The sequence below is a fragment of the Vidua chalybeata genome, chromosome 3 (genome assembly GCF_026979565.1).
Source record: "Vidua chalybeata isolate OUT-0048 chromosome 3, bVidCha1 merged haplotype, whole genome shotgun sequence".
NCBI classification, from domain to species: domain Eukaryota; kingdom Metazoa; phylum Chordata; class Aves; order Passeriformes; family Viduidae; genus Vidua; species Vidua chalybeata.
In genome coordinates, this window is record NC_071532.1 from 107,114,243 (window position 1) to 107,141,597 (window position 27,355).

The 27,355-nt window shown below is 41.8% G+C and overlaps 1 protein-coding gene across 2 annotated transcripts in view; it reads left to right on the forward strand.

Moving 5' to 3' along the window:
• The first annotated feature begins 21,498 nt into the window (after positions 1-21,498).
• PTCHD4 (patched domain containing 4) overlaps positions 21,499-27,355 on the forward strand; it is a 79,352-nt gene continuing 73,495 nt past the window's right edge. The window contains exon 1 of one of the 2 annotated variants that reach the window (XM_053939660.1): positions 21,499-22,098. In XM_053939660.1, coding sequence (XP_053795635.1) covers positions 21,499-22,098 — 600 coding nt within the window. The remainder of the gene's footprint in view (positions 22,099-27,355) is intronic. The other variant, XM_053939661.1, reaches the window with a different exon arrangement.

A 27,355-nucleotide genomic window follows, 5' to 3' on the forward strand; every position in this document is an offset into this window, starting at 1 on the left:
ACATATATTACCATTATTTCTTAATATTTCATCATGAAAACATATTAAGATAGCCATATATGGGAACTGAGTCTCTACTGGATGAAATTTGCCTGCATAATACACTCACACAGAATTTAAGCTTTCCCTCATGCCTGCCAGAAGAAGGTATTGTTAATAACATTAAAATAAAAATTTAAAAACAGACAGAGGTGTACATGGTTCATTGCCATGGAAAAGGAAATTAAATTTACAGTTCAGAGCAGTTAAATTAAAAAAAAAAATTAGGTTTAACATTTTACTATGAAATGACAATTCCAAATTGAAAAAGTTATGACTTATGTGATATATTTCTTAACATTTTCATTCTAATTTAGAGTGGAAACATTTTGGAAAATTGTTTCCAATTGTGCAAATCTCAGTGTTTTCCTCAGGATTGAACTTCTCATTTGCTACTGAGTTTCAGACTCCACAAATATTATGTACAAATTCTGGCAAAGACTATGATTTCCATTGGAGAAAAGAGAAAATATTGTCACTTGGCTCAAGGTCTTCCCACACTCAGTGAATGCCTGAAACAGATCTCCAGTTCCCCAGCATTTCTTGCTTCTTCCTGCAATAACCTGTGTCCATGATCCATGTGCCCTGTAACCCTGACAAGGGTTTCTCCCATGAGCCTACTTTGTGAACCAGTAATGGTATTAATTCTGATCATTAAAATCAAACCTTGGAATGCAGTTTTCTGGTAGCATCCTAATAATGAAGAAAAAATATGTGTAAATATGCTTTTCTTGTCATCTCAAGGAGATTCTTCAATGGGATGGAAACTCTAAATTAATGCACTTCACAAATTTATATCGCTTTAATCTGAGAGGACTGCAGAGGGTTCATGCTCAGCCATCTCTGTCATCAGTTGCTGCTGCAGAATTTACAGGCTCCATAGGTCCTTTCTTTCTTATGCACAGATAAGTGTAGACTCTATAAAGCTGATAAACTTTGGATGAAGTTTTCTCTTATAGAGGAAACTTGTGTTTTCTTCAGCAGTTTAGAAGCCTTGCTATTTCCAATAAAAAATTCTTTTCTTCACAGAAATGGACTCCTGGGACAATCTGCATTAAGACTAATTCCATTTGATCATATTTTTATTTATTTTTACAAAGCCACATATTCCAAAGAAAATCTATCTTTCTTTTAATTTCTGTATAGCTTTCAGGTCCAATTGTTCATTCTTCCTACCACCCAATCACACTGGATCTAGGAAGAGTAGCTGTGGCCTCCAAGAATATCAAAACATGTTGCAGCTTAGTTATTAAAATAACCCAAACAAGCACCTCCCCTCCCCCCCAAAAAAACCCCCACAGTTATTTACTTCTTGCTTTAGTTCCCTTTCATTTTAGTGGTAGCTTAATAAGATAATTTTTTAGAAGATGTAAAGAAAAATTACATTTGACGCTCTTTGAGCCATTCTCCAACATTTATTTCAAGCAGTCATATTCCCTTTTCTCAGTGTTCTTTCTGCCTTACATCTTTCTGCTCTTCACTTGCTGTCACAAGACAAACTCATTAGGATTTGTTACAGTTATGCTCAGCACCAAGTTGTGAGAACATATCATGTTTACAGTTTTGGCTAAAATACCCACAAAATTTTACATTGGATGTTTTTTGACATGTACTGATCTGTGAAACTTGGTGTTAATATAATCATGCCAAAAAACAAAGAAAACAGAGACTGGTGACTGGAAGCTAAATTGCTTTCTTCCCCACCCTCTCCCACCAGATATATCTTGTATTACGTATTGGGCTTTTTTAAAAAATGCACATATTCTTTAATGTTACTGGAAAGTTAGGGAGGAAGAAAAGGGAATGTGTTTCAATGCTGGATTCCAGCCAAACTTTCTTTGGCAGGTCTGAGTGAAAAAAGAAACAGTGAAGTTTTCAGAAACCTCCTTTAAAGAGAGATCTTTACCAGAAAAAAAAAAAATTAAATTGCCTTAGCATATTAAAAAACACTAAACATTTTAGGAGTGAAATCTTGACTTCATTGAAATCCCTGGAAAAACTCCAACTTGTTTCAATGAGACAAAAGTATTTGTTGTAAACTCTCTGATCTTGGAAGATTTTGGCTGATGGAAGTAATTGCAGATGATCTAATTTGGACAAGGAACAATCAATTAAATGATGAGGGATGTCTCAATCTTCAACAGCCCACTGAAGAAAAAAGTCTTATCCTGAAAGATACCAAGTATCAAGTCAGGCAGGGTTTACTGCAAAGAAAATTAGACTCACCCAACGTTTGTTCTCCTAACTCAGGCCTCTTCTCTAAGCTTGTTGAGGCTGAGATTCAGCTCCAGCTTCAGACATCTCCATGCTGGCACCCACAACTGGGTGGATTCCTGGAAGTGTTTAAATTGCTATTAGGATCAGAGGGAAGCTGGTCAAGCAACCTGCAAAGCAATTTAACTCATGCTGCACTCAGTATCATGATGCTGCTCCCAGTCACTCAGGGAGGAAAGCTGCTCCTCTGGAGGGAAATTTATCCCACTGATTTTCAGACAAGATGGGCTGTGCTCCCCTACAGACCATTTGACTCCTCATTGATCACAGAGGGGGCCCAGAAAATAGGAATAATTACGCTTAGATCTCTGAATTGTCTTTCAAATAAAAGAATCTTGTAGCAGGAGGGCTTTTGCAAACCTTTGTGGCAGGCTGGCATGTTATTCAAATTGATCCCTAATCATTACAGACATCTACTTGACTCCAGGAGCTTCTTGGCAGACAGAGGATGGTGATGGGGTAATAGCCCAGGGAAAAATTTCTGGCTAGGAAAGAAAGAGTCAGAAAACTAGTGGCAATGAAACTTTGGAATAAATAAAATGCTTGAAATTTCTGAGGAGGAAATACACTTGAATGTTTATACCAGCCTTGAGCAGCACAATCACCATGTAACATTATGCCTTCAGCATAAAAAATATGTCTTAAAGCATCTACCCCTCTTGGCATGAGACTCTTTTTTGATGTCTGACTCCTACTTAGGCATGAATCGTTAGTGTACTTCAGAAGGGAAGGTGTCTGAAAATAGAATCATTGCTGTTTTAAAAATAGGAAAGCTATTAAAAATAGAACATTACAGCTTGAAAAAAATAATATTTTTATAAGTAAAGGCTACTGTGAGAAAGGCGATTCCAAGAGTCTAGCATTCACAAATTAGAAAATGACAGGGATGTAGTGTAAAAAAGCTATGCATTTAGAACTAGAGATAAGGAAAAAATGTAAATTATATAAATGTTTACCTTGCCACTGGAAAACAGGACAGATATTTATGTCTCTTTTGGTGGCTATACATAAGTGTTGTCTGATATCCATCAGGAGCTGTGCACACCTGCCAGAGTCAAGCAGGACCACAATGCCCTTAGTGTGAAACTTTCCCCTTCTGAAGGTACAGTTAAGCAATTTGGAAGTTGTCAAATACCCTGAGGGACTGGAAAGTAGAAATTATGGAGGCAACATGGCAAGATCGGCATCTCTGCAAGCAGGAAGCAGCATGAAACCCTAAAGAGAAGAGACTGTAAAGCTGCCAAATTAATATTCACAGCCTCCTTACCAGGGCTGCACATCTTACACTAGAAATTCAGTCCCTCAGTGGGAAGTGAAGTCTTCTTGTTAAAACTGAAAATATTGCCTCTGCTTCTAATGAGCATCAAAATCCTAAAGGTAGAGCCAAGGTAGAGCTAATGTTCTCTGGGTGAAGGCTCACAGGAAGCCTCTGTGAGGGATTACAGAAGCAGGAAACTTAGGCTGAAGGCAAGACATAAATGAAAGTGGTCAAACTGGAGAAGGAGCAGCTCTGCAAAGGTTGATGTCAGATGATGAAGGAGGAAGGCATTTCTGTATAGACACTACCGTGCATTTTATAAATGAAATTGAACTAGATGGTCAAAATGCTGCTACAAACTCTCAGCACTCAAAAATTTATCAGCTTTCTCTCTTGGGAACTGAGTCTGTGAATTTTATTAATTGGCTACAAAAGGCTATGGTCTCTGCTTTTCAATGGTCCTGTTTATTACAACATGAGAAATCATCAGTTAAGCTAACAAGAGGGATGAACTTCAGGGGTCTCTGCATAGAAAAATTATCAATTCTTCTAAAACTATACATCCTTGAGATACTGGAAAATCTCTGTAGTTTCAGGAAGCACATATTTCTTGAGGCATTAGCAAACCAGAGATAGTGACTTTTTACTAGATCCACAATTTAAGAAGTGCTTGCTAAAGAGTTTTAATAATATTTTTGGCATTGGAAGCACTACAAAACATTATGGCAAGAATGAGCATAATTTGCCTGTTGCACTGGGTTGGTTTTGTCGACCATATCTGGCCAATCTCACAATTTTGTATCTTCATGCAGAAATAAATTGATGCAAATTAACAATGTGTTTTGTTTACATTCTATTTAAAATTTTCATTACTGGGCACGTGGTTAGGGTGATAATTCCCCATAAGATACCTGGTACTACCAGGTTGCTCTTTTATTAGTTCCCAGCACAGCAGATGAATTGTTAGCATCCATGGAGAGGCTGAAATTCTGCAGTGACATCTTGCTCCATGCCCTTCATGCATGGAGGAGGCCCTGCTCCAGAGCAAAGAAGGAAATAGGTCTCCTGTCCATCCAGCTGCCAGGACTTTTCCCACTTCTTTACCCACTCTGATCCATTCATTAACTTTGATGCAGCCCCATCACCTGTGTGTTCTAAGACCTGCCCTACTTTGCTTGGAGCCTTCAGTGGTGTGAGGCTGGGAATACCCACAGAACTGTAAATTCAGTACCAAAATTTGCCTAAGGGATAATGTCAGTGCAATACAGTGCTGTGACAGGATAATGGTCTCCTGGCACAATAAAACTGCCAAAAAGAAGCCAAGCAGTTTATGGATAATAAATGTCAAACGGAGGTAGATGTTTATTTTCAGAACATCACAAGCCTATTATCCTGTCAGACCCTCCTGTTTCGATTTCTTTATTTCTGTTATGGTAAATGAATAAAGAAAAGTAAGGAATGAGATGTCCTGCAGGCCAATCAGAAGCTCGTTCAGCCTGAAGGCTCTAGTAAAGCATTAGTTTACTTCAACATTTTTTATCAGCTGCCTTGCTCTGGTTCACTGACAGTGAGCTTCACTGACACGTGATTTCACTGACAGGAAATCCCCCCACCTCTTCCAGGAGGTATTTGTGTTCCAGTCTTGTAGCTCTTGCTTCTGTTAAAACTTTTAGTCCTGTTAATCTTCATTCCAGTGGAGGGGGGCACATAGAGGAGAAACAAGGAGAAAATGTTTGTCCCTGTGTCACACTGCTGGCGTCTGAATCAGCTTGGCAGAGATGAGCATTAAATGGTCTTTAGAGAGGGTCATGAGAGTCATGGGCAGAGTCAAACAGGGCATGTTTATGTGGGTATGATCACCCTGAGTTTCTAGAAGTGGGTAACGGGTATCTCCATTCATGTCCATATTGCAAGTAGATGTGGGTAGAGTAAATCCAAAGTCATCTTTTATCACAGAATCACAGAAATCACAGAATGGTTTGAGTTGGAAGATACCTTAAAGTTCCAAATCTCCTGGAGGCAGGGACACCTTCCACTAGACCAGGTTGCTCCAAGCACTATCCAACCTGACCTTGAACACTTCCAGGGACGGGGCATTCACAACTCTGGGCAACTTGTGCCAGGGCCTCACCACCCTCACAGTAAAAAATTTTTTTGACATATGCTCCCTCAGATGAGCATTTTGCTTTTTTGTTTTTGTTTTTATTGGTAGTAACAGTATTTAATAATTTTTAATTATATATATATATTAATCTTTTATATTGGTGTTTACCAATTAAATAATCACTACATTGTCGTTGCAGGTCCCCAGCCAGGTAATAATTAGCACTGACTCCATGATTGCAGAAGGCTGATCAATTGCTTTATTATATCATCTTATACTGTATTATACTATATTTATTAAAAAACTCAGTAACCCTTCCAGCCAGTCCAATACAGCTTTGACCTAATTGGTCAATCCATCCAAACACCATCCAGTGTCCAATTAAGAAATCACCCTTTGGTAAACAAATCTCCATGACACATTCCACATGCACACAACAGCAGGTGCAACAAGTGGAGACAAGAATTGTTTCTCATTCTTTTCTCTGATCTTCTCACAGCTTTCCCTGGGAAAATGCCTGGGAAAGTCTGTGCCTGCTCTCCATGGCCAGAGAGCTGCTGCCACACTACATTACTATTAATTTTTATTAGTATTAATCAATAAGTATGGTGCTGGTAAAGAAATCTGTGCCCCAAAAGATGGCACAGTCTGTTGCTGAACAAAAAAAGTAGAAGAGGAGCTGGTTGTGCTTTTATTTGCTGCTGCATATAACAAAACTCAGAGCTGCTGTAGTGGGCAGGGTTTCATGAACAAGCCATGCCAGTGTGGGTCTGGAGAGTGGGTTTAAAGGGAAGCAAGCAGGAGTACCTGAAATGGGGTGAAAAGGGTGTTTCCAATGGAAAATACACTGAAGTAAAGACCATCATGCGAGAAGCATGCTGTGGTGACATTTGATCTCACAAACATTATTTATTTTATGTGCAGCTTTCCATTCACCATCTAAGTCAAAAGGCCTCCACAAAAAAAAGCAGCATGACTAAGGGAACTCTTGGCAGCTTTCCTGCACAGAGAATGCCAAGGGCACAATATTAACCTTCAGACTTCACTCTGGTCCCTTTCTCTTCCTTCACTGGTTTTCCTGAGATTGCTCCACCTTCTCTTGGGGGAATAGCACTGCATTAAGATTTTTTACTCTCCTTCTTTCTTTATGGCTGAAAGAAAAACATCCAAGACAAAACCCCTCCACAGAGGAGTGATCTGGACATAAGCCCTAATATTCCATGGACAGCAGTCTGGACTTCAGCACATGTATTGCCTAGGAATGACTGAACATCCAGGGATCAGCATTTGAAAACAGCAATCTGGGCACCAAGGGAAAGGCCAGAGTGTTGTGGTAAGGCTGTTTCAGAATTATCTCCAGGTAGATGGATGCAGTTCTTTGTGCTTGCTGTGGCTCTTAATTGTATCTGTCCACAGAGCCTTGTTAATTAACGCTGATACAGAAAGGAAACATTTACTGAAATGTGGCGTTGGTTCTCCTCCCTGGTCCCGGGCGGCTCTGGAGCCCGGCTAGGCTCTGCCCCTTCGGCTGGACCGGGGTTGCAACACTGAAACAGTCCACAATTTCTGCCCATAGGGATACTTCCATGCCCCTTCTGACTGGGTTGTTCTTCCCAGCTGCAGGGAGTGATGTCTTTGGTAAACAACCTGGATGAATGATGGCAGCACAAGTGACGCACTCTCTAAGAGTGAGGTCATCTCACCTGATTCAACCACCTTTACACAGGCAGGTAGTGACAGGACAAGAGGGAACAGTTTTAAACTAAGAGGGCAGATTTAGATTAGATTTTAGAAAAAACCTTTTACTGTTTAGGATGGTGAGGCCCTCTCACAGGCTGCCCAGAGAAGCTGTGGCTGCCCCTGGATCCCTGGAAGTGTCCAAGGCCAGGTTGCATGGGGCTTGGAGCAATCTGGGATAGTGGAAGGTGTCCCTGCCCATGACAAGGGGTGGAATGAGATGAGCTCTAAGGTCCTTTCCAGCCCAAACCATTTTCTGATTCTCTGATCTGAAGGTCAGGGGTCTGGTCTAAACAAACCATCAAGGAGCCATCAATAGTAGCTGGGGGCAGACAGTCATGTCCAAAGGCTGCTTCATCCCCATCTAAAAAGAGTTAAAATTCTAAGATGAACCCCTGGTGAAGATGTCTTTTTGATGATTATTAAGGGACCTACCTAAACTGATAAGACTAAGCACATATTTTTAACAGCCAAAGTTATGTGAGCTGTAGCCCATCTCATAAATTAGTTTCATTACTTCCTATTGCATATTATTTCAATATTGCAATACAAAATACACTCTGTGAACTGAAATCAGAGGAAAAAGGAATAGGTGGTAAAACTATGAAATTTAATTATATCAGATGAAATGATGGGATTTTCAATTATGTTTTTATTTCAATATTAACGGTCCTTAATATTTAATTTTAAATTCTGACACCTCTGTTAATCTACTTAAAATAAGATAGGACTGAGATAATACTTCCATTTATATAAATAATTTAAACAAATTTCAAAAAGTTTAGGGTTCTTACCAAAGTTATAAAAATGTGAAATCATTTAAACTGTGAAAAGCACTGAGCAAGTAGCAGGAAGTTGGAATTTAGGAATCAAAAAGGTGGGAAATTCTTTATTTCTGTCTGGAAGGATGACATTTACTATGGTGATGCTGTGATAAAACCTTATGGAGTTCTAAAACTATCCGTTCAATTTATTTGTACATATTAAAGTTTAGCTTCATCACAGATGCAAATCATGTCATTTAAAGCTCTCCAACCCTGCTTATGCATCTAGGACATATAAGATAATTTTATTTAACTAATAAAAATTATTTTTAGAACCTTTGGTTTCTGTACTTTAATTAAATTCCTGGATCCATGTGAAAGTCATTTGGCACCTACTGTGCAGGGGGAGGGGAAGTTAATTACATCTTTAGAAACTAAGAAATTTATCATTCACACTTTTTAAGCAAAACAGATATGAAAAACCAGAAAACCCAAATAATGTGTTATTTTGTAGATTTTGTTATGTAAATGCATACAGATAAAAAATACCCAATATTTGCAAAAGTGTGTCCCAGATTCTGCTGACCACTGAAGGTGAACATATATATATATATATGTGTGTATGTATGTTAAAAGTATATTTTCCTTTCTCTTTGTGCTTTAGGAAAAAAACTCACCATCCATGTTTTCACTTTTTTCATCTCTGAGGAGGTTAAGGTTGGAGAAATATGATCTGCTCCAAAGCTGACGAGTTTTGCATCCATAGCTCAAGACAAGGAATATTAGAAAAATCATAAAAGGCTCCTAAAACCTTCTGATGACAGAGGTTGGGCCCTTTCTCCATGTGGTTGGTGCTAGCACTTGCCTGTTTTGTGTTAGAAGGTCATGGTGCAATGTCCAACAGCCTGCTTAAAGAAGTTTTATGTTATCCCGGTCACCAAGGTCATGTAAAACATATTAATTCTTTCTTCTTTTATATATGCTTTCCATCTATTCGAAAATGACCATTGTGTCCCCTTTGTTCTTTGCCTTTGCATACACATTCTGCAAGGAATGCTGTCCCAAGAGGATAGAAAATAGGTAAAGCATGAAGAACTGAAAGTTTGCAGATGGTTTTGGATTAGGGACAAATCTCGTAAACACTTGGGAAGAGGAAGGAGTGTGATATTGGTGGTGAGAAACTGGCACAGGCTGCCCAGGGAAGCTGGGGTTGCCTCATCCCTGAGAGTGTTCAAGGCCAGGCTGAACAGGGCTTGAAGCAGCCTGGGATAGTGGAAGGTGTTCTTGCCCATGGAAGGAAGGTGGAACTGGATGATCTTTAAGGTCACTTCCAATCAAAACTATTCTGTGGTTCTGTGATGATTCGTGATTCTCAGAGTATCAGATCTTGTTCATTAATTTGGTCCTAATATGCAAAGTGCTTCATGATCATGGCATGGCATTCCTCAAAGACAAATTAATTCATCTCCTTTTGGCGAGACAAAGCCATTCACAAAAAAGACAGGGCAATCAGGTTGACTTATAGCAGAGCTCTGTGCAATTAGTTTACTGAAATTCTACTTCATAATCCCTCCCCATGGGAGAGTGTGTCACTGAAATCAGCTCAGCAAAGATAAAAGAGGTTCTTCATGGGTTTCATAACCAATTCAGCAGGGCAACTTAACTTTGTGGGAGATAGAAACAGAAATATTTGAACAGAGGTAAATTTGCTTTTGAAAAGTTTTGTTTATCTTTTATTTCAATTTAATTAAAAGCCATTGATAGCAAATGATGAGGTTTCTGCTGCAACAAGTTGCTCAGGCAATCATTTTCATGCTGATGATAAAAGAATATTGAAGTCAAATCCAATAATTAAATTCAGCAAAGAACATCAGAGGAAAATTATTTACTGAGGCATCAATTCATGGTTTGTTGAGGTATGACATCTCATGACAGAACCTGCTTGTTGTGAAGTCTGTCTGATGCATTTTGAGAACGTTTCTTGGATAAATGGTATGAGGGAAGTAGGCACTGATTCCTGAAACTTGCTGTCATGCAGATATGATTTTTCAAGGGAGATAGAAAGAGGACTGCAATGACAGAGTTCTCTACAGCCTAGGGAAAGTGCAGAGGCTGTGATGATTAATGCCCCCTTTGGGATGGGAGTAGAAGATGACAGTCACATTACACCAACCCCAACTTATCTTGTCTCCTTATGGCTTCTCATGAAGAAGCAATGGAAATGGTCCATCAACAAATGAAACAGAGGTGACCTTTTTAGTCCAAAAATAGAAATCAAAGTTTAGAGTACACCATAATACAGCATTGAGAAAGGATCTTTTAAACAGCAACTTATCCTTGAGCTGTTCATTCAGAATTAAATTTTCAACTCTGGACCGCACTTGCCCAAATCAAGTCTGTTTCTGGCTCATCTCTTTATAATTTCCAGCAGCACTGATGTTAAACCAAATCAGGCCTTAAGATGTAAGCAGCAGGATTAAGTGACATGACTTAGAGACACATTCCATGTGATGTGGACTATTTTGGAAAATACCCTGGTGTGTTTTTTTTTTTTTTGTTTTTTTTTTTTGTTTTTTTTTTTTTTTTTTAAATGTGCTCAGGTTGTGATGAAATAAAAACTCATTCTCCCTATTTGATCATAATCATAACTCAAACTACTTGGTGATACTAGACCAAAGAAAGAGTCTTGACAAATCTGCCACAGCACATTTGGAAAATGAAGCCATGCATGATAATTACTTTCAGGCAGTCATTTTCTAACTAGTTTTCCATTACTTTAGAATTAACATGACCATCTTTCTCCAGTTTGTTATTTGTGATAAAATAGCATTAAATAATATTAGCAGACACCCTTCAGTGTAATAGTTAGCAACTGCTTTTAGCTATATTGAAGCCAGCTGCAGAAGCAACTAACACTTTTCTTTTCTTTACATAACTACATTTCTGCTCATTTTCTTCTATGAACTTTCAGATATTGTTTCATTACCTCTGGTTGACTGGTTAGTGGCCTTTGGCTTACTATTCCTCCTCTTTCTTTTTAAAAATCTCCATTTTATTTGCTTTATCCTATCTTATGGGGCCTTAACTGACGTCTAGGAGTTCACAGACATCAGACAAAAATTCCAAGATATTTTCAATTTGTTTTCTTTGAATCCAATTTAAATTCATCAAAGTGTTCTCAGAACCTCTTCTACTTTTGTTCTGCTTTAATTTGCATTCCTCTGCTTCTGGCATCACTTTTTTAGCCATCTAATTTGATCTACCTCACCCTCTTGTTGAAAATAGAAGAAAAATTTTTATCAAATATATATATGATGAAGAGCCAAGAAGATCCAATCTAAAAAATGTTAATTAATATGATGTACCACAGTGTCCATTCCCTCATGGAATGATCTAAACCATTACACACCTGAGGTCTGTGGTGGGGATCCATCAAAGGCAGAAGAGATTGCTTAAAGGAGACAGTTTTAGAGAATCATTAAATGCAAATGGAGAAGGAGGGGGGAAAGCAGAGGGAAATGCATTTGTGTAATGAGTGAGGCTGAAGTGACAGTATCAAACTTTCAAGGAATAGGTGAGGTTTGTGTCAGGTCAGAACTGCCTTTTGATCTCCCCACTCTGTACTAATTCTGACATTTCAGGATTAACAGGTTCATTTGGGACTGGGGCTTTTTTATTCTGCAGTTGCTACCTCTCCCTTTCCTCTGTATTCCCCCCATTCCTCTCATCAAAGCTGTCTGAAATTACACCTCAGTTACTGAACACAGTCACAAAACAAAAAAAGCGAGGTTCTGTAAAACACAGGAAAATTTACATACAGGCCAAAGTATCTTGAGTGCCCAAGACTTTGTAGAGGAGTGTTTTCCAAAAAAAACAGAATGCAGGGGATGTCCCAAAGGGTGGGAAGCCTTGTCAATAATATGTGTCAATAATAAACAAATGATATCTCCTGGGAAAGCCACAGCAGCATCAATAACTGAACTGATTGGGGGACGGGGAAGGGGAAGGCAAAATTAATGAAGATTAAATAAGTAAGAGGGAATGTAATTAATTAATACTAGTCACCAAAATTTTACAGAAAACATCTCATAAAACAAATGCAATTTAAATTTTTGATGGTTTTCCAAGGGTAGCTAATTAAGGTAATAACAAAGCTATAATCTATTTAGAGTTCTGTCTGATGTTTGACTTTTTGATGCATAACATTTAGATTAAAAAATTGGCTCTACATCATATTCATAAGGCAAATCATAGGAGATTAAGAAGAGGGTAATGCACAAATCTGCAAGAGCATTTGTCAAGATGGGAAATTATGATGGAGAGAAGGTCCTCTTAGTAGGGTTCTAGACTGTTGCTAGGTCTGGTGCTATCCCATGTTTCTGGAAGGCTGGTTGCAATTGCCATTAGCTGGACTCAGTGATCTTAAGTGTGATTCTCTGATTGTTCTTACATATCTTTTCCTTAGGAGGGATCCAGATTTCCTGGGTTGTCTCTCTAACCAACAGCTGTATTTTTGGCTCCTCTCAGAGCAGTCCTACAGCAAGCATCCAAGGTCTCAGACAAGAAGTGATGACAGGTGACTTGAAACCCTTGTAACGATCCACTTTATCTAATTTAGGTGATTGAATTTAGGCAGGCAAGATTTCTCCTTGGAGGCCTCCAGAGCACCCTGTCTATCTCCACTGACCATGTCAGGAATTTCAGCTCTTCTTTTGGGAGGAACTTGACACTGACTCAGATAAACTAGATCACGTCCCCTTGGATCACTTGGCCTATATAAATTTACAGTCCAAACTGATAGGGAAATCTGTATCATTCACTCAGCTTTTCTTGCTTTTAAATTCATTCAATTATTCCAATGAAATAAAAACCTGATACCACACATGGTAATCACCTTTACTCTCTGTAATGCATGTGCTGTGTCAAGAGTGCACATAGTGCATGTGCTGTGTTAAGAGCATCCAGAGTTTTCATTAAGGACAAAATATGACCTGAATTAAATTCTTGCTTTGCCAGGAATTTAGGGCATGAAAATTGAATTTCCAGCTGGTGTAACTGGAGACAAAAATCACAGAGTTCCTGATTTTATGAAGAAATAAGTCTTTCCTTTTTCTAACACTCTGTTTTTCTTTTTTCTTTGCCTATGTCTTAGTTCCAGTCATTCATAATCTGCTCTTCTATTTTTCTATTTTATAGTCATCCCACAGGAATAATGTGAAATATTACCAATCAGTATTTGTAAAGCACTTTGAGGCTATCAGGTGGAAGGAAGTGTATAAATGCAAATTGTTACTATTGCTCTTACATTGCTGCCAAGGGACCTGCAAACAGAATCAGGTCCCCATATATTCAGATATACACAGACTTAGTCACACCTGTGAAAGCTCAGAAGATACAAGCTGAGGAAGCATAAGAGGATAGACGTTTAATAAAATATAGGAAAAGGTAGTTCAGGGATTGTTTATGAGTTCAAGACTGAATCACTCTTCTGTCACAGATTTTTGCTCTATTTTGCTCCTAGCACTGTCCTCAATACCTGCTTTTGGAATATTATTACTGTGTTGTCTATACTGGTGTAATCTAATACAGCTTTTATGAAGCAATCCTCGTGACTGTGGTTAGACATTCACTTAGTGACAAGTAGGTTTCATATGATTACATAAAATATGGCCAAGTGTTTCTCATCATCAACTATACATTGTCTGGGGCAGACCCAGACCACTGTCCCAGATGTTGGCAGCTACATTTGATTAGGCAAATCCTATCCTATAATTACCTCTGTCAGTAGATTAAACACTGCCAGGGAACATTCCCAAGCACTGGAATGAAATCATGTATATTCTTCAGTTTTAGAATGGTGCCTGGAATTATTCTGGCTTGAAACAACCAACACTTTCCCATTCCTGACAGTGGCTCAGGATCCAGCACCAGCCAGGTGCCATTTCAAGTGGTTGGTTTGGATGCAGCTACCCTATTCCAGAGATAGGGATATTTCATGGCTATAGACACTGACAGGCTGTGCCAGCTGGACTCAGAGCTAGAAACTGGACACTGGCACTGCTTGGTTTACCAGGGGAGTCACACCCACAGCTCGACACCCATCACAACGGTGACTGGGAACATTCAGTGGTTCACAAAATTGTGTGCTGATGTCCAAAGTGATGGAACATTTACGGCCCTAATGGAACAGAGCCTTTTCAGTACCACTCCATGGGAACAATGTGGCAAAGGCAGGAACAAGACCATATTCCCTGCAGGCAGCTTTCAAATGCTTCATGCTCTGCAACCACAATCATGTTGGGTTTGGCTTGGTTTTTTGATTGGTTCTTTTTCCTGTTTGTGTTCCCGGGGTTTTGTTTGTTGTTGTTGTTGCTGCTTTAAGATTGTTTATTTATTTGCTCTTTGTTAGTTTTTGTGTGGTTTTGTATTTTTTGTTTTGGTATGGGTTTGTTGATCTGGCAACATTTTTCAAATGTTGCTTTACTCTGTAAAAGACAGAAAGAAAGAAGCTGTGCGGATACATTTTGCATGGACTCGTGACCATGTAGGTTTGCTCTTCATAAAACAATTTCTCTCGTTCCCAGTTATAAATATCTTAAAGCAATGCAGCTTTTAGGAGTAATAAAGCACTTTATCTTCAGCCTCCTTTCCTAGGTAATAAATTAATTTGTTTTCATATTATTTTTTACCTCTTATTGAAACCACCATGCCCTCATGATGCTTAACAGCCAAAAATATCACTAGGAGAGTTATTGCATACCTCTTGATTTTGTGTCAGTCTAAAGGAGTAAAATCCTGGATCTGGCTGCTCTTTGCTCCTCCTTATCAGTTCCTCTCACCTCACTCATCTCTGTCCTCACAGGATTCACAGCAAAGACCATCTAAGGCCACCTCCAAAACAGCAGACTAAGGGGGACAGAATTAGCAGAGGCAGCTGCAATAAAGGAGAAGCAAGAAACCTCTTAGAGGATGTTTTATGAAGGTGGTCTCTCCTACAAGATCTATGGCATTGCCTTTCAATCCTGAGCCCACTGTTGTAAACAGAAAATAACACTGCCCTGATCAGGGCATCACCCTCTGATCTGGGCTAAGGATAACACTGCTCTCCATCCTCCATAAGGAGGTGAAATAGCACAAGGCAGGCATCCAAGATGTTGTCAGACCAAGAATTAAAAGCATCTATTTTCTTCCTGGGATTCCTGTGCTTAGGAGAGGATTTCCGCCTTCCTCTGGAACCGCAGCATTAAAAATACATTGCGGTACTTTCCCCAGCCAGTTGGACACAGTTGGTGTCTGTGTAAAGGCCTCGTGGAGGATGTGGGGAGCAGGAGTAATTGACAGTGCCCCAGATCTCCATCTAGGGATGGGTTGTCGCAGACACCTTTGTCTTCAAAGTACTTTTCCAAATAGGCAGAGACATGAGAATCAAGTCATATGGTGACAGAAGAAATGAATATTCATTGTTTGCCTTTTATGATAGTAGGAAGCACAGCAGCAAGAGCTGAAAAGATGGGGTTTAATTGTTGCAGAAGTGATAAGGAACACACATGGGAATGCATTAATTTGATTTTTTCACTCCTATGAGGTAGCTTCTTCAGTCATTTCCATTTTCTCCAGATGAATCAATATTTTCTCTCTAACAAAAGAAAACAAAACCACAACTTAACCTCCCCACCCACACAGAACATATTACTTAACTGCCTGCTGCTCCCAGCTATCTTCCTGAGCTGTGTTCTTGCAGCATTTAAATTTTTCAGTCCTCTCAAGAAATATAATAACATTAACATTATGCATTTTATTATGCTCTTACTTGTTACAGATCTTGCAGTTCTTTTCTAACACTGGGAGCTTTCATCAGGTTACAGTGTGAATTAGCTGTAAAAGCTTAGAAAATTGCAAGAATGGATTTGTAACCAAAAAAAAAAAAAAAACCATAAACAACAGAAAAACACGTCTATATCTTTCTAATAAATTTCCAAGAAAGCTTCTAATTTGTTGTTAAAAACCCTCAAATTTTATAAGATTTTCAGAATTGATCAGGGGGAAAAAATTAATTAAAACATGCTCCCAAAAGCTGGATTGACAAGTTTTTTGTTTCAAAACTTGTTGTAGGAGAGACAAAACAGTCCCCTCAATGTAGAATAAAGCACCGTGTTTACACACAATATTTTTCAAAATTTGCTTTTCATATGTGAAAGAATTGGCCAAGTTTATCCAACAAATATTAACCCTTTGAAAACCCTAGCTTGGCATTCTTTACTTATGTGAGCAGTATTTTAGAAACTTTTCCAACTGCTCTGCAGATGCTTAAGGAAATAAAACCCAGCTAGGGAAATAAAACTTTCACAATAAAGCTGAATTCTTGAAAATATATCAATATGTAATCCAATACTTGTTCCTCCCATACCAGAGATTCGAAGGCTCTTTAGCTTTTACTCTTACCTATTACCACTGCAGCCTCCTGTGCCTCTTCTGACAGCCTGGCTGTCCAGACTTTTGAGCAGTGTCTGGTGTTTCTGTATAAAATCTCCAGTGCCAATGGTCCTGCAGGGCCTGACATTCTTCCTAAAGGCACCCTAGTGTTTCATTCCCTCCCCTTCTTCAGCCTGAAGGGTTTTCTCAACTATTTTCAAGACCACCACATAGCACAGAAACAAAACAGCCAAATCAGCCATAGTAACCACAGGTTTTGCTTTGTATTTTTTTTTTCCTGAAGGGTCACCCCAGTTCTTACATTCTTTCTCCATTGCTCTCATCCCCCAGTACGATAAACAAACCTCCTCTGTCTCCCCCTTCCCATCCCTGCTCTCCCTCTGCAGTGCTGTTCAGTGAAGTTCAGAACTGCCCTGCTGCTGTTCAGTGAAGTTCAGAACTAAAACAAGGATTCCAAAGGGATTTTTTCTTATGATCCATATTTCTAAAACTAAATTCTATAGCACATAAGAGTTTTTCTTTCCCAGTTTGAAGTAGAAAATCATAAAAGTGTATGAACATCAACTGCTAGTTGGTCTGAAGTTTGTTTTACTTGCTCTAATGTACACAGCCTCTGTTGCTATTCTGAATTATCCCTCTGCATTATTTTTTCACTATTTAATGTCTTTTTATACCATTAATTTTTACTATATCCACCCAACAATTAAACCATAACTACTTAAAATCACTATGTCAATAGGACCTCTTGTGCCTTTATTCTTTTCTGAATCTCCATATGGCAATCTGGCTCCTGGGCACCCAATATACCTTTTTACAGTACCTATAAGTGCACCTATGCCAACCCCTCAAGCCTGTTGATAATTCTTATTTAAACTATTGTGTCTCAGTAGCTCTTTGATCTGAACACAGTCCACCAGTGCTGCCTCATCAGAGAATCAGAGGGATTGTTCAGTCCTCCTTGCTTTAGGTTACCCTGCAAATAAATTTGGCTTGCTTTGACTTTCTGCTCTTTTCCAAAGCTTTTTCTAAAACCATGTCTACTTTGCCTTGTGCTGTAATCTCATTATTTTCTTTGTGCTTCTTTGTGAGTCTTTGTGAATCATTTGTTTCCAAAGTTGTCTACTTTCTGGGAATAGGCAACTTCAATTATTTTCCTCAGACAGACCTGCACTTTTTCCAAGCTGAACCGTCTCAAATATTTTGGAGTGTTTTTAGTTTCTCTCTGTGTTTTGCTGTTTCTCTGAGCACCAGACTCTGTGAACCATCACTCAGCTACCCCAGCTAACATCCCTGACATATCTGTTATTCCACTTTAAAGAGGATTCATTGGATGACACCAGGGAGGATATAAATATCAGCATATCCCAGCACTGTTCTCAGAAAAGGTGCTGATGCCCTGCTTGTTTCTGAGACATACTTCAAGCTGACTTTTTAGATCCTCCATGGATTTTGCCATTTGGGATGACCAATATAATGCACTGCTCACTTTATCATCCACGTTACCTGCGGGGTAACACTTGCAGGCACCTTCAGATCAGAGTATCTGGGCTTAAAACCAGCCTGAATTTGAAAGGCACTACGTGCTTGCAGCACCCATTCAAGTATCTAAAAATTAAGCCAGTTTTACCGGCACTAATGCCGCATGACACGTTGTTACTGTGTACTCCCGGGGACAGGCAGGACCAGCTGGCAGTGCCCTTTGGCACTATTCTGTATCTTCCTGCTAAGGAAGGAAGCAGCACAGTCCCACCTGTCACTGCACAGCTTTCTTTGCCCCCTCTTTGTCTGTTCTGTGTTTCAGCCATGCCGTGCTGGAATGCTCCACTGCAGCATCCTGGCCCTTGTTGTCCTGGTGTTGTCCTGGTGTGGTCCAAGACCTCGAGAAGCTGCAGGAAAAAAAATCATCCTTTGCCATATCTTATTCAGGCACTAGAGGGACATGCCTGTCCCAGGGTGGTCCAGCTGAGCTGTTCCTGTGGTCACTGCCTGTAATGAATCATCTCAATTACTGTCTGCAACCTAACAGGTCAATGGGGAATGGCTTTAAGCTTAAAAAGGTGCAGGTTTAGATTAGATATTAGGAAGGAATTCTTTACTATGAGGGTGAAGAGTCACTGGATCAAGTTATTCAGAGATGCTGTGAATCCCTATCCCTGGAAGTTCAAGGCCAGGTTGGATGGGACTTTGAGAAACCTGATCTAGAGGAAGGTGTCTCTGCCAATGGCAAGGGGTTGGAACTGGATATTTTTTAAGGTCCTTTAAAACCCAAACCATTCTGTCATTTTATGATCTGGCCAAGCTCCTGAGCTCCTCAGGTCTATGAAGGACCCACTGGGCAAGGCCACAGCAACCAAGACAAGTGATTCCAGGTTTCTCCCTGCCAGGCCAGCTCCCAACACCATCTCAGTCGCAGGAGCAATAAGTGCCAAGGATCCAAAGGCTCCAGGCCCACAGCACCCTGGTATCTCTGCCACCCACAGCTTAGACATGGTCACAATACTTTGTCAAGGGCTGTTACAAGCCTGCACGTGTAGAAATTAGGAATCAGGCTCTGGCTTCCCACTCAAGGTCTCCCTTCTGTGTGTAAGTACAAAGGCTCCTTAAAGCCTTTGTACTCCTTTATTCTCTAGGTGCACTCAACCACTGCCATAAGTACATCATAAAATAGACAAAGAGCTGTAATATGTACCAATGGAGCTTAGCATTTCCTGGGGTTATTGAGGAAGGCAGTACCTGAAAATGTGCAGATAGATGGCTGACAGGGTCTTTTCTGCAGAACTTCCCGCCTTAGACCTCTCCTTGTTGCCTGTAAGAGCTCCAACCCGCATTTGCAGATCAACTATATCTAGGCCACTAAATAAAAACAGCCTGAATTTGAAAGTCATTATATGCTTGCAGCACCCAATCAAATACCTAAACATTAGGCAGCTTTACCAATGAAGTTGTTTCCACACTTCTGAAAAGCTTCCGGCTCCCAAACTGAATCACTGAATCACTGCCTTTGCAACCTAACACAGGCCCTCCAAAGCCATCTCAGTTGGGTTTCTTCTCCACCAGTCCTGTTCATCCACACAGTCACAGAGCCATAGGATGATTAAGTTGGAAAAGACCTCAAAGGTCACCAAGTCCAACTGCTAGTAGCAGTAGAAGCATGTGTAGAAGGCGTGTCAGCATGAAAGGGATTGTTGAATATGCTGTTTCTTCTCCAAAACACTGATAAATCCTTCAAGCTGAGTGCAGCCTGCTGTTTGTCTCGTACTGAACTGGACAGAGGCTGCTAACTGACATTTTTTGAGCTCCCCAGTTTCCATTCACCTTCTTGTTTCTGTAGGGGTTTATTATGGAAGAGCCTTGTTCTCTCAGACTTTGCAGTGTCCTTGGTCCCATCTCCAGATAAATAATTTCTGCTTGACAAAACTCACTAAAACATAGCAGAAATTTGGTGAAAGGGGACACACCAAGCACAGAGCTGCATTTTTTGGGCTTTGCTTTTTAATTACGCTTCTGCAATTTAGAATTACAAGTAGAAAGCTCCTGCAAAGCCAGCCTGCCTTTCCTCCTGCCTTTCCTGCAAGGGGCTGTCAGCTCTGCTGGGGCTGGACCTGCTTTCCCAGGCACTCCTGGCTTAAGCTCCCAGAGGAGCAGAGCTTGCTGCCTGGAGAGTTGGTGGGCAGCTTGCCTGATGCAAATGCATTTCTCTGCTGCTCTCCTTTGGTCCGAAGGAGCTGCAGAATTCTCCTCCTCTTATGTAATGGTCTGCTGGTGTCTTTGCTTGGAAAACCTCTTTTTCAGCTGGAGGGTGTCAGGAGCTGTGTCCTACCTCTCTTGGGTCACTGCTGAGAGAGCAGCTGGCCGAGGGAGATGTGCCAGGGTGTGGGCAGCAGAAAGGAGCAGCTCCTCTCCCCTTCCTCCCCTTGTGTCCAGCGTTTCCCGGGGTCGCCCTGCTCCTCACAGGAGCATGGGGCAGCTTCGTCTGGGCGACTCCGGGCAGCAAATGGGGGAAAGGTGAAATTCGGTTTGGGAGCTTTGCCTGGAGCAGTGTGTACCGTGTGTCGCGTGTACCCCCTCCCCCGAGAGCCAAAGCGCGGATGGGGCAGAGCCGAGTGCGGAGGGGATGCGGTGGGACAGCGGGATGAGAGCGGAGCACGGCGCGGGGGATGCGGTGGGACAGCGGGATGAGAGCGGAGCGCGGCCAGGAGATGCTGCAGCCGCGGGACCGCGGGACGAGAGCGGAGCGCGGCTGCTGCTGCTGCTGCTGCTGCTGTGGGAAGCGGATCGCCAAGTCTCCGGGCCGAGCTCTCCCTCCTCCGGCAACCGGCGGGGATGGGGAGGGGGAGCGAGGGAGGGGCACGGAGGGGTCGGGGGATGTTAAAATGCAGCATCATCCTCCGGCCTCGGCGAATTCCGTGTGTGTGTGTGTGTGAAGGGGCTGAGGGGGGAAAGCGGCAGCACTGCCCGCAGCTCCCGGAGCAGCGGGGCCGGGCGCGGGGTGTGCGGGGCGCGGAGCGGAGCGGGCACTGCGGAGCCGGCAGCGCTCCCGGTGCAACGCCCGAGCCTCGCCGGAGAAAGGGGGGCACCGGGCGGGAGGGGAGGGAGGGGAAGGGGGGCGGCGATGCCGCCTGGGTTGGGGGAGGGAGGAGAGCGGGGAAAAAAAAAAAGGAGAGAAAGAGAGAAAAAAAGGCAAGGAACCCCCCCCCTTCCTCCCTCCCCTGCCCTGTCCCTTCCATCTACGGCACACACACACACACACCCGCACGCACACACACACCCCATTGATCAATATTTGGCTGTCTTGCTGCAACTTGCTGCAGTCTTTTAAAGGAGTAGTAGAGAGAGAGGGAGAGAGAAAGGGAAACTGGCAGGAAGGGGTAAGGAGCTACACATGTCACATGTGCTTTCTAAGACGGCCAGGAGCATCTGCAGGCTGGATCTGGTGGAGGATGCTGCGGCAGGTGATACACAGAGGGCTCCAGTCGTTTTTCTACAAGCTGGGCTTATTCGTGAGCAGGCATCCGGTGTTTTTCCTCACTGTGCCCGCAGTCCTGACCATCATCTTCGGCTTCAGCCTGCTCAACCGCTTCCAGCCTGACACTGACCTGGAGAGCCTGGTAGCCCCCAGCCACAGCCTGGCCAAGATCGAGAGGAGCTTAGCCAGCAGCCTTTTCTCCCTCGATCAATCCAAAAGCCAGCTGTATTCGGACTTGCACACCCCGGGGAGGTATGGCAGGGTGATTCTCCTCTCCAAACCCGGAGGCAATATTTTGCATCAGGCTGATGTGATCCTGCAGATCCACCGAGCCGTGCTGGAAATGAAGGTGAACTACAAAGGCTATAATTATACTTTTTCCCATCTGTGTGTGTTGAGAAATCAGGATAAGAAATGCGTGCTGGATGATATTATTTCAGTGCTAGAGGATCTGAGGCAGGCTGCCCTCTCCAATAAGACAACAGCCAGGGTGCAAGTGAGCTATCCCAACACTAAATTAAAGGTATGCTCTTACTGCATGCTTTTGCCAATTAAAGAGGCAGCACTTCATTTCTTGTCCTAAACAGCAAAGAGAAATATAATCATATCTATCTCTCTCTATGGAAATGTGTGTGATCTGGGCTTTCCTCGTGAAGCAGCTGAATCCGGTGCCTTGCTTTTGTTCTGGGCGAGGAGGGAGGGTGGGGAACTGGACACTGCCGGAGCAGGAGAGGAAGGGAGCGGAAAAGAGCCTGAGCACCGGCAGACCTTGCAATGCCTCAAAGGTTCAGTTCATGGGGGGAAAGGGACAGGCGGTCGGTGGGGGGTTCAGAGCTGGTTTGCACTATCACCTTTTCCAGCCTCACTGCTGTGGTGGAATAATTTGTCTTTAATGTGGTCAGGAAAAGCTTTCCTCAAAGGCACAGTGAGGTCCTGTGTCTCCCTGCCCCTGCCAGTGCTGTAAGAGCAGCAGGAGGTTTGGGCCAGAAGCATTTTCAGGTGTCCTGCCTTCTTTACCTGCATGCAAAGAAGGTGAAGGGAAGTGGAATTTTTTTTTCTCTCTCAGTGTAAAAAATATTAACTCTGTTGCTGATGGATGGGCTGGAGTTTTGGGAAGAATCCCATCAGCTAGAGGCTTCCAGCAAAGTTGAAACAAGGTAAAAGGTGAAAGAAGTTTCAGTCCTCCCAATTAAAAGAATAAACAATTTGGCACAAATTATCTCAGGACTATTTCCCTGGCACACAAGCACCCATCTGCTTTCCTTCCCATCTGGAGCAATTCTGTTCACCAGGACTAACCTGCTGTGAATAAATAAGGTACAAAGTTTGCAGGTAGCTCATGAAAGAAGTTTTTGTGGATTATAGTAGACCTGCATGCTCCCCTGGGCATTGCACCAGAGGCAGGATTTATTTAACAGAGTGTAACAAACTCCCTAGGACACTATTTACTCATGGCTCGGGTCATAGGGGAGAGGACATGCTCCTCCTTGTAAACCAGAGATCTCTGGGGTTATCTCTCCCCCCTTTTCAAAGAATTCCTTTTCGGTAAGAGACATGCTCTTGCAAGTACCAGCACTAAGATCCTGAAGTTACGATTTGTTTCTTACTGTACATTTACCAGAAAAAGATCCCATAAAGTCAGTCCCTGTTCCGAAATCTGAAGTAGAGACATGGATTGATTTTATTTGATTGCCTTTTTCCTTCAATAAAAGTGCCAGGTGGAACAGCTTGGATTTGGTCCCGTGGCTGTACATGTTACAGTAATTGCTTTGAACAGAGTTGTGGCTGCCTGAGTGGAGTGTGTGGAAATGAAAAGGTGTCCTTGCTACTGCTGGAAAGTCCTGAGTGCAAAGAGTGCTCAGAAAAACAAGTTATTCTGGATTAAATATCCCTGAACAAATTTTATCTTCTAGTGTGCTGCAAAGACAATCCCACTACTGCAGAATTAAAGTGAATCCTTTACATTTTGCTTATTTTTAGAATTAAAATTAAGGTAGTTCAGTGGAGAACACTGATAATCTAGACTAACCGTGTTGTAAAGCAGCTTTATACAGAAACAGTCCTGCTAGTAGTCCTACTCTCTCAATCCAGGTTCATTTTCTTCTCTAGACAAACCCTAACGGATCTTATCAAAACTAGGATGCAGTCACTTGCAATGTGTTTTTTTTTTTTTTTTTCATTAGAAGATTGCCAACAGCTCCTCCTTTTTTTAAAGATAAAAGCAAAGGAAAAGATAATGTGGTCTGGATTAGCTACATATTGGATTGCCAGATAATTCCCACACAGAGAAAGGTTTTCCCAAAACATAGAATTCTAACTCTGAGCACTACCAAACACCATCCCAGCACCTTCAATCCCCCAAAGAGTTGTTGTGTTTCATCTTCTGGCTGAGGGAACAAACACCCTTAGGTAACTCAGTTTAAAGCTGGACAGAGCAGGGAGCTTTCTGCCCTCTTGTCAGTGAAAGAAGTAAAGCCACCAAAGCCTGTGACTGCACTACGGAGAAAAGCCAGCAATTGTAATTTCTGTGGGTCCTGCTTTTATTGAGAAAGAGAAACACACTTTGCCACAATTTTCCTTCTTCTTATATGTTAAGGACTCTATTATGGATCTGTGGTCAGCCCTGAACCAGAGCTGGTCTTCAGCAATGGTGAGTCTGCAGAGACTCACCTCTGGTCTCTTTGGTTCCAGCTGCTGGGATTAAATTACGGTTTTGTATAAATTAATTCACTAGTTTATCTCTGTCATCTTCGTTGTCCCATCTACCAGGGGTTAGGAAGTTGAAGGGCGACATCTCGTGATCTCCTTCAAACCATGGGCAAAATCTTGGTTTAATACCAGCTCTCAGGCTGTTTACTGACCTCCCTCTCTTTACACCTCTGAGCAAAGGCTGTGGAAACTCAGGCCTGTGTTTCTTGTTTTCTATTTTTTGTTTAAACAGAAACATCTCCGATGCTGCACCCATTTGGGTAGATGAGCTTCTGGATGTTCAGCAAAGGGAAACAACCCCTGTGGCTGTAGCTGTGAGGTTTTGTATTTCTTCATACTTGAGTTGTGACATTAAGGAAAAGTTGTGGCTAAACCTCATGGGACTGCAAACAAGAGGGCCAAATCTGCCTGCTCTTATTCAGTGTGAGCCAATGCTCATCGCATTCACTGGTCCATGCTCTTGCGATTCTTCTCAGCTAAACTTTCCTGCACCATTAGGACCCACCAGGATCTTCTAGGTTACCTCACTTTCCCAAAGGTCATCTTCCTTGGTTAATACTGGTGGGTTTTGCTATTTTAATAATGGCCTCAAATTAAACAAAATTCTTCTAAAAACAATATGGGGATTTAGAAATCATGAAGATGCCCCATATGCGTTTAGTTTATAGCCGACATGGGTCAAGTGTCAGACTATGCTGGTCTGGGACACAATGACAGTGTTGAGCTGTTCCACTCCTGCTCCATCTGGGAGCTGCAAAAACATCTTGTAGTCTATTATTTCCCTCAAGCCTTGTGAGAAGCTTTTACTTTGTTTCTCTTCTCATCTCCTGATGGAGGCCAAATCAGTTCAAACCTCTCAGGTGAGGCTGCCTGAAGGGTGGCAGGGGTGAGCTCTTGGCAGGTTTCCCACAGGGACTTTGTGGGAACCACTCAAGCAGGTTTCAGCAAACTGCTCCAGTTTTGAAGCAGCTGTTATCGGGCTGCAAAACCTGATGAAACTGCTTGGCTTTTCCTGAAGAAATCTGGATGTGAAGGATAATTGTATAACCATTACTTGCTGTAGTGTTGGAAGAACTTACAGCCCTGAATACTTCTACTTTCACTATCCCTCCGTAAGTCAGGAACTTGGTCTCTCCACTCCACAGAGGAGGAGCAGACACACAACATTCACATTCCAGGCACAGACTGCAGGGTGGTTTCAAATGCCTGAGGTGGGTTAAAAATCCACTCTGGCTACTTAGGGGTGATTGTAGGCAAGTGCAGGTGAACTGGGCTGAAGGAAAATGCCAGCTGTCGTTGCTTTGGGAGCACAGTAGCCTGCTCACTGCAGTCTGCAGCCCAGACAGAGAGTCACTTGCCCAAGGTCATGCAGGCAGACCGTGGCAGAGCAGGAAAACAAAGCTGGATATATGTAGTCTTGATGAAAACTTTTGAGATACTTCCTGAAGAACATTGCTCATGCTTTCCTCAGTTCAGGACATAAAAAGATGTTCCTGTGCTTGGGGTCTTGACTGTGCCCTAGCTTGCACAGACTGGGCAAATCTACACTGAGCACTCACCGTCAGTGATAAAACTGTTAAATCTCAAGTTTTGGTAAATGTCAGCATTGGTTTTGTCAGTTGAGACTTCCAGAACAGTGACTGGGCATGACTTGGGAGACAGCATGGGAAAGAGTCCACTCCAGGTTGGTAAATCCACTCCATCCTGCTGATAACGGTGTGTGGTGTTCTTAGAAGTGAACATATTGTGCCTCTGCCTCCAGGGCCAGAATGTGGTCTAAGGCACAGTTTCTTTGTTGGTATAAACAGAATTATTGATAATCTGAGGATTACTTCTTGTGTACCATGAAATATGAGGGAAGAGATTGCTTTTTGACCCTGATTCGCCTACAACTACAGAAAATTTTCTGTCCTATTCCAGAAAAAGCCAAAAAAACCCCAAATAAAAATAATGGAAGTTATTTCTGAACACAGTCTTTATATGGAAGGGAAAAAAAGAAAAGCATAAAAACATTTTTTCAGGTATTTCATCTTTATTGTTTCTTTGTTGCTTTTCATGTTTATTTGCTAGTTTGTCTGAGAAAAGATAATAGCTGAAAACTTGCCTGTCTGAGTTCAAAATAAATATGACAACTGCTGGTTTAAAGAACCCTTTGTCAGCAGATTGGTTCCTGTAATATTGCCTTCAATTAATTAAGTATCAGTCATTTATAAACACTAGGCGAAATAGCAGCCAATAAACCAGAAATCTCTATTACCACATTTGTGATAAACACATCAGCTGGATATTGAATCTGCTCTTGGTTAAGCTGAAGCATTACTTGCATTCACTTAACATCTTGAAACGTCTAATTGCAGTTTTGCTACTGGCCAGATTCTCAATTTTTCTCATATTAGCAGCTGTACTTTCAAATAAGTCTCGCTCCATTTGCATTTGTGGAGTCTTTCTGACTGTTCTAAGATTAATCCCTCTGTAGATGTCCCTGAGGGGGACACCCCTATGGGACAGAGAGGATATGAAACCAGAGTCCACTTCCATCAGAGTAGGCATCTATGCACTGATAATATCCACAAACTGATTATCCCTGCAGTAAAATCAGTTAGAGTGTAAGATTGCCCTAACTCAAACAAGCAGATGCTTCTTCAGAAGCAGTGTGACTCTGCACCCATTTGTGATACCACCTGTCCCAACCCAAGCATGTGGTTCAGGATTTTGTGAAGTGCTCTGTGGCTGGAAAAAGCTACCAAGTCAAAGCAAAATAATAAAACATGTGCAGGGAGAAGATCAGAAGAGGGAGGCTGGAGGCTGCAGATAGTTTTCATCTCAGCCTCACAGATGATGACAGGATGGGGCAGGCTGAGCTCAGAATAGCTGCTCAGTAGCATGAAAGCAAGTGGAAAATGTTTGAAGCATAGGAGCATCTTCTGGCTCATAGATTGGGAAACTAATCTGGGGGAAAAAAAAGACATTTCTACTCTTCCAACTGTGTTTCCATACTGTCCAGCAGCACTGGGGAGGGCTCCTGACCCTCCTCATCTGGATGGGCTGGTGGAGCTGTGCCTTTGCTGGGA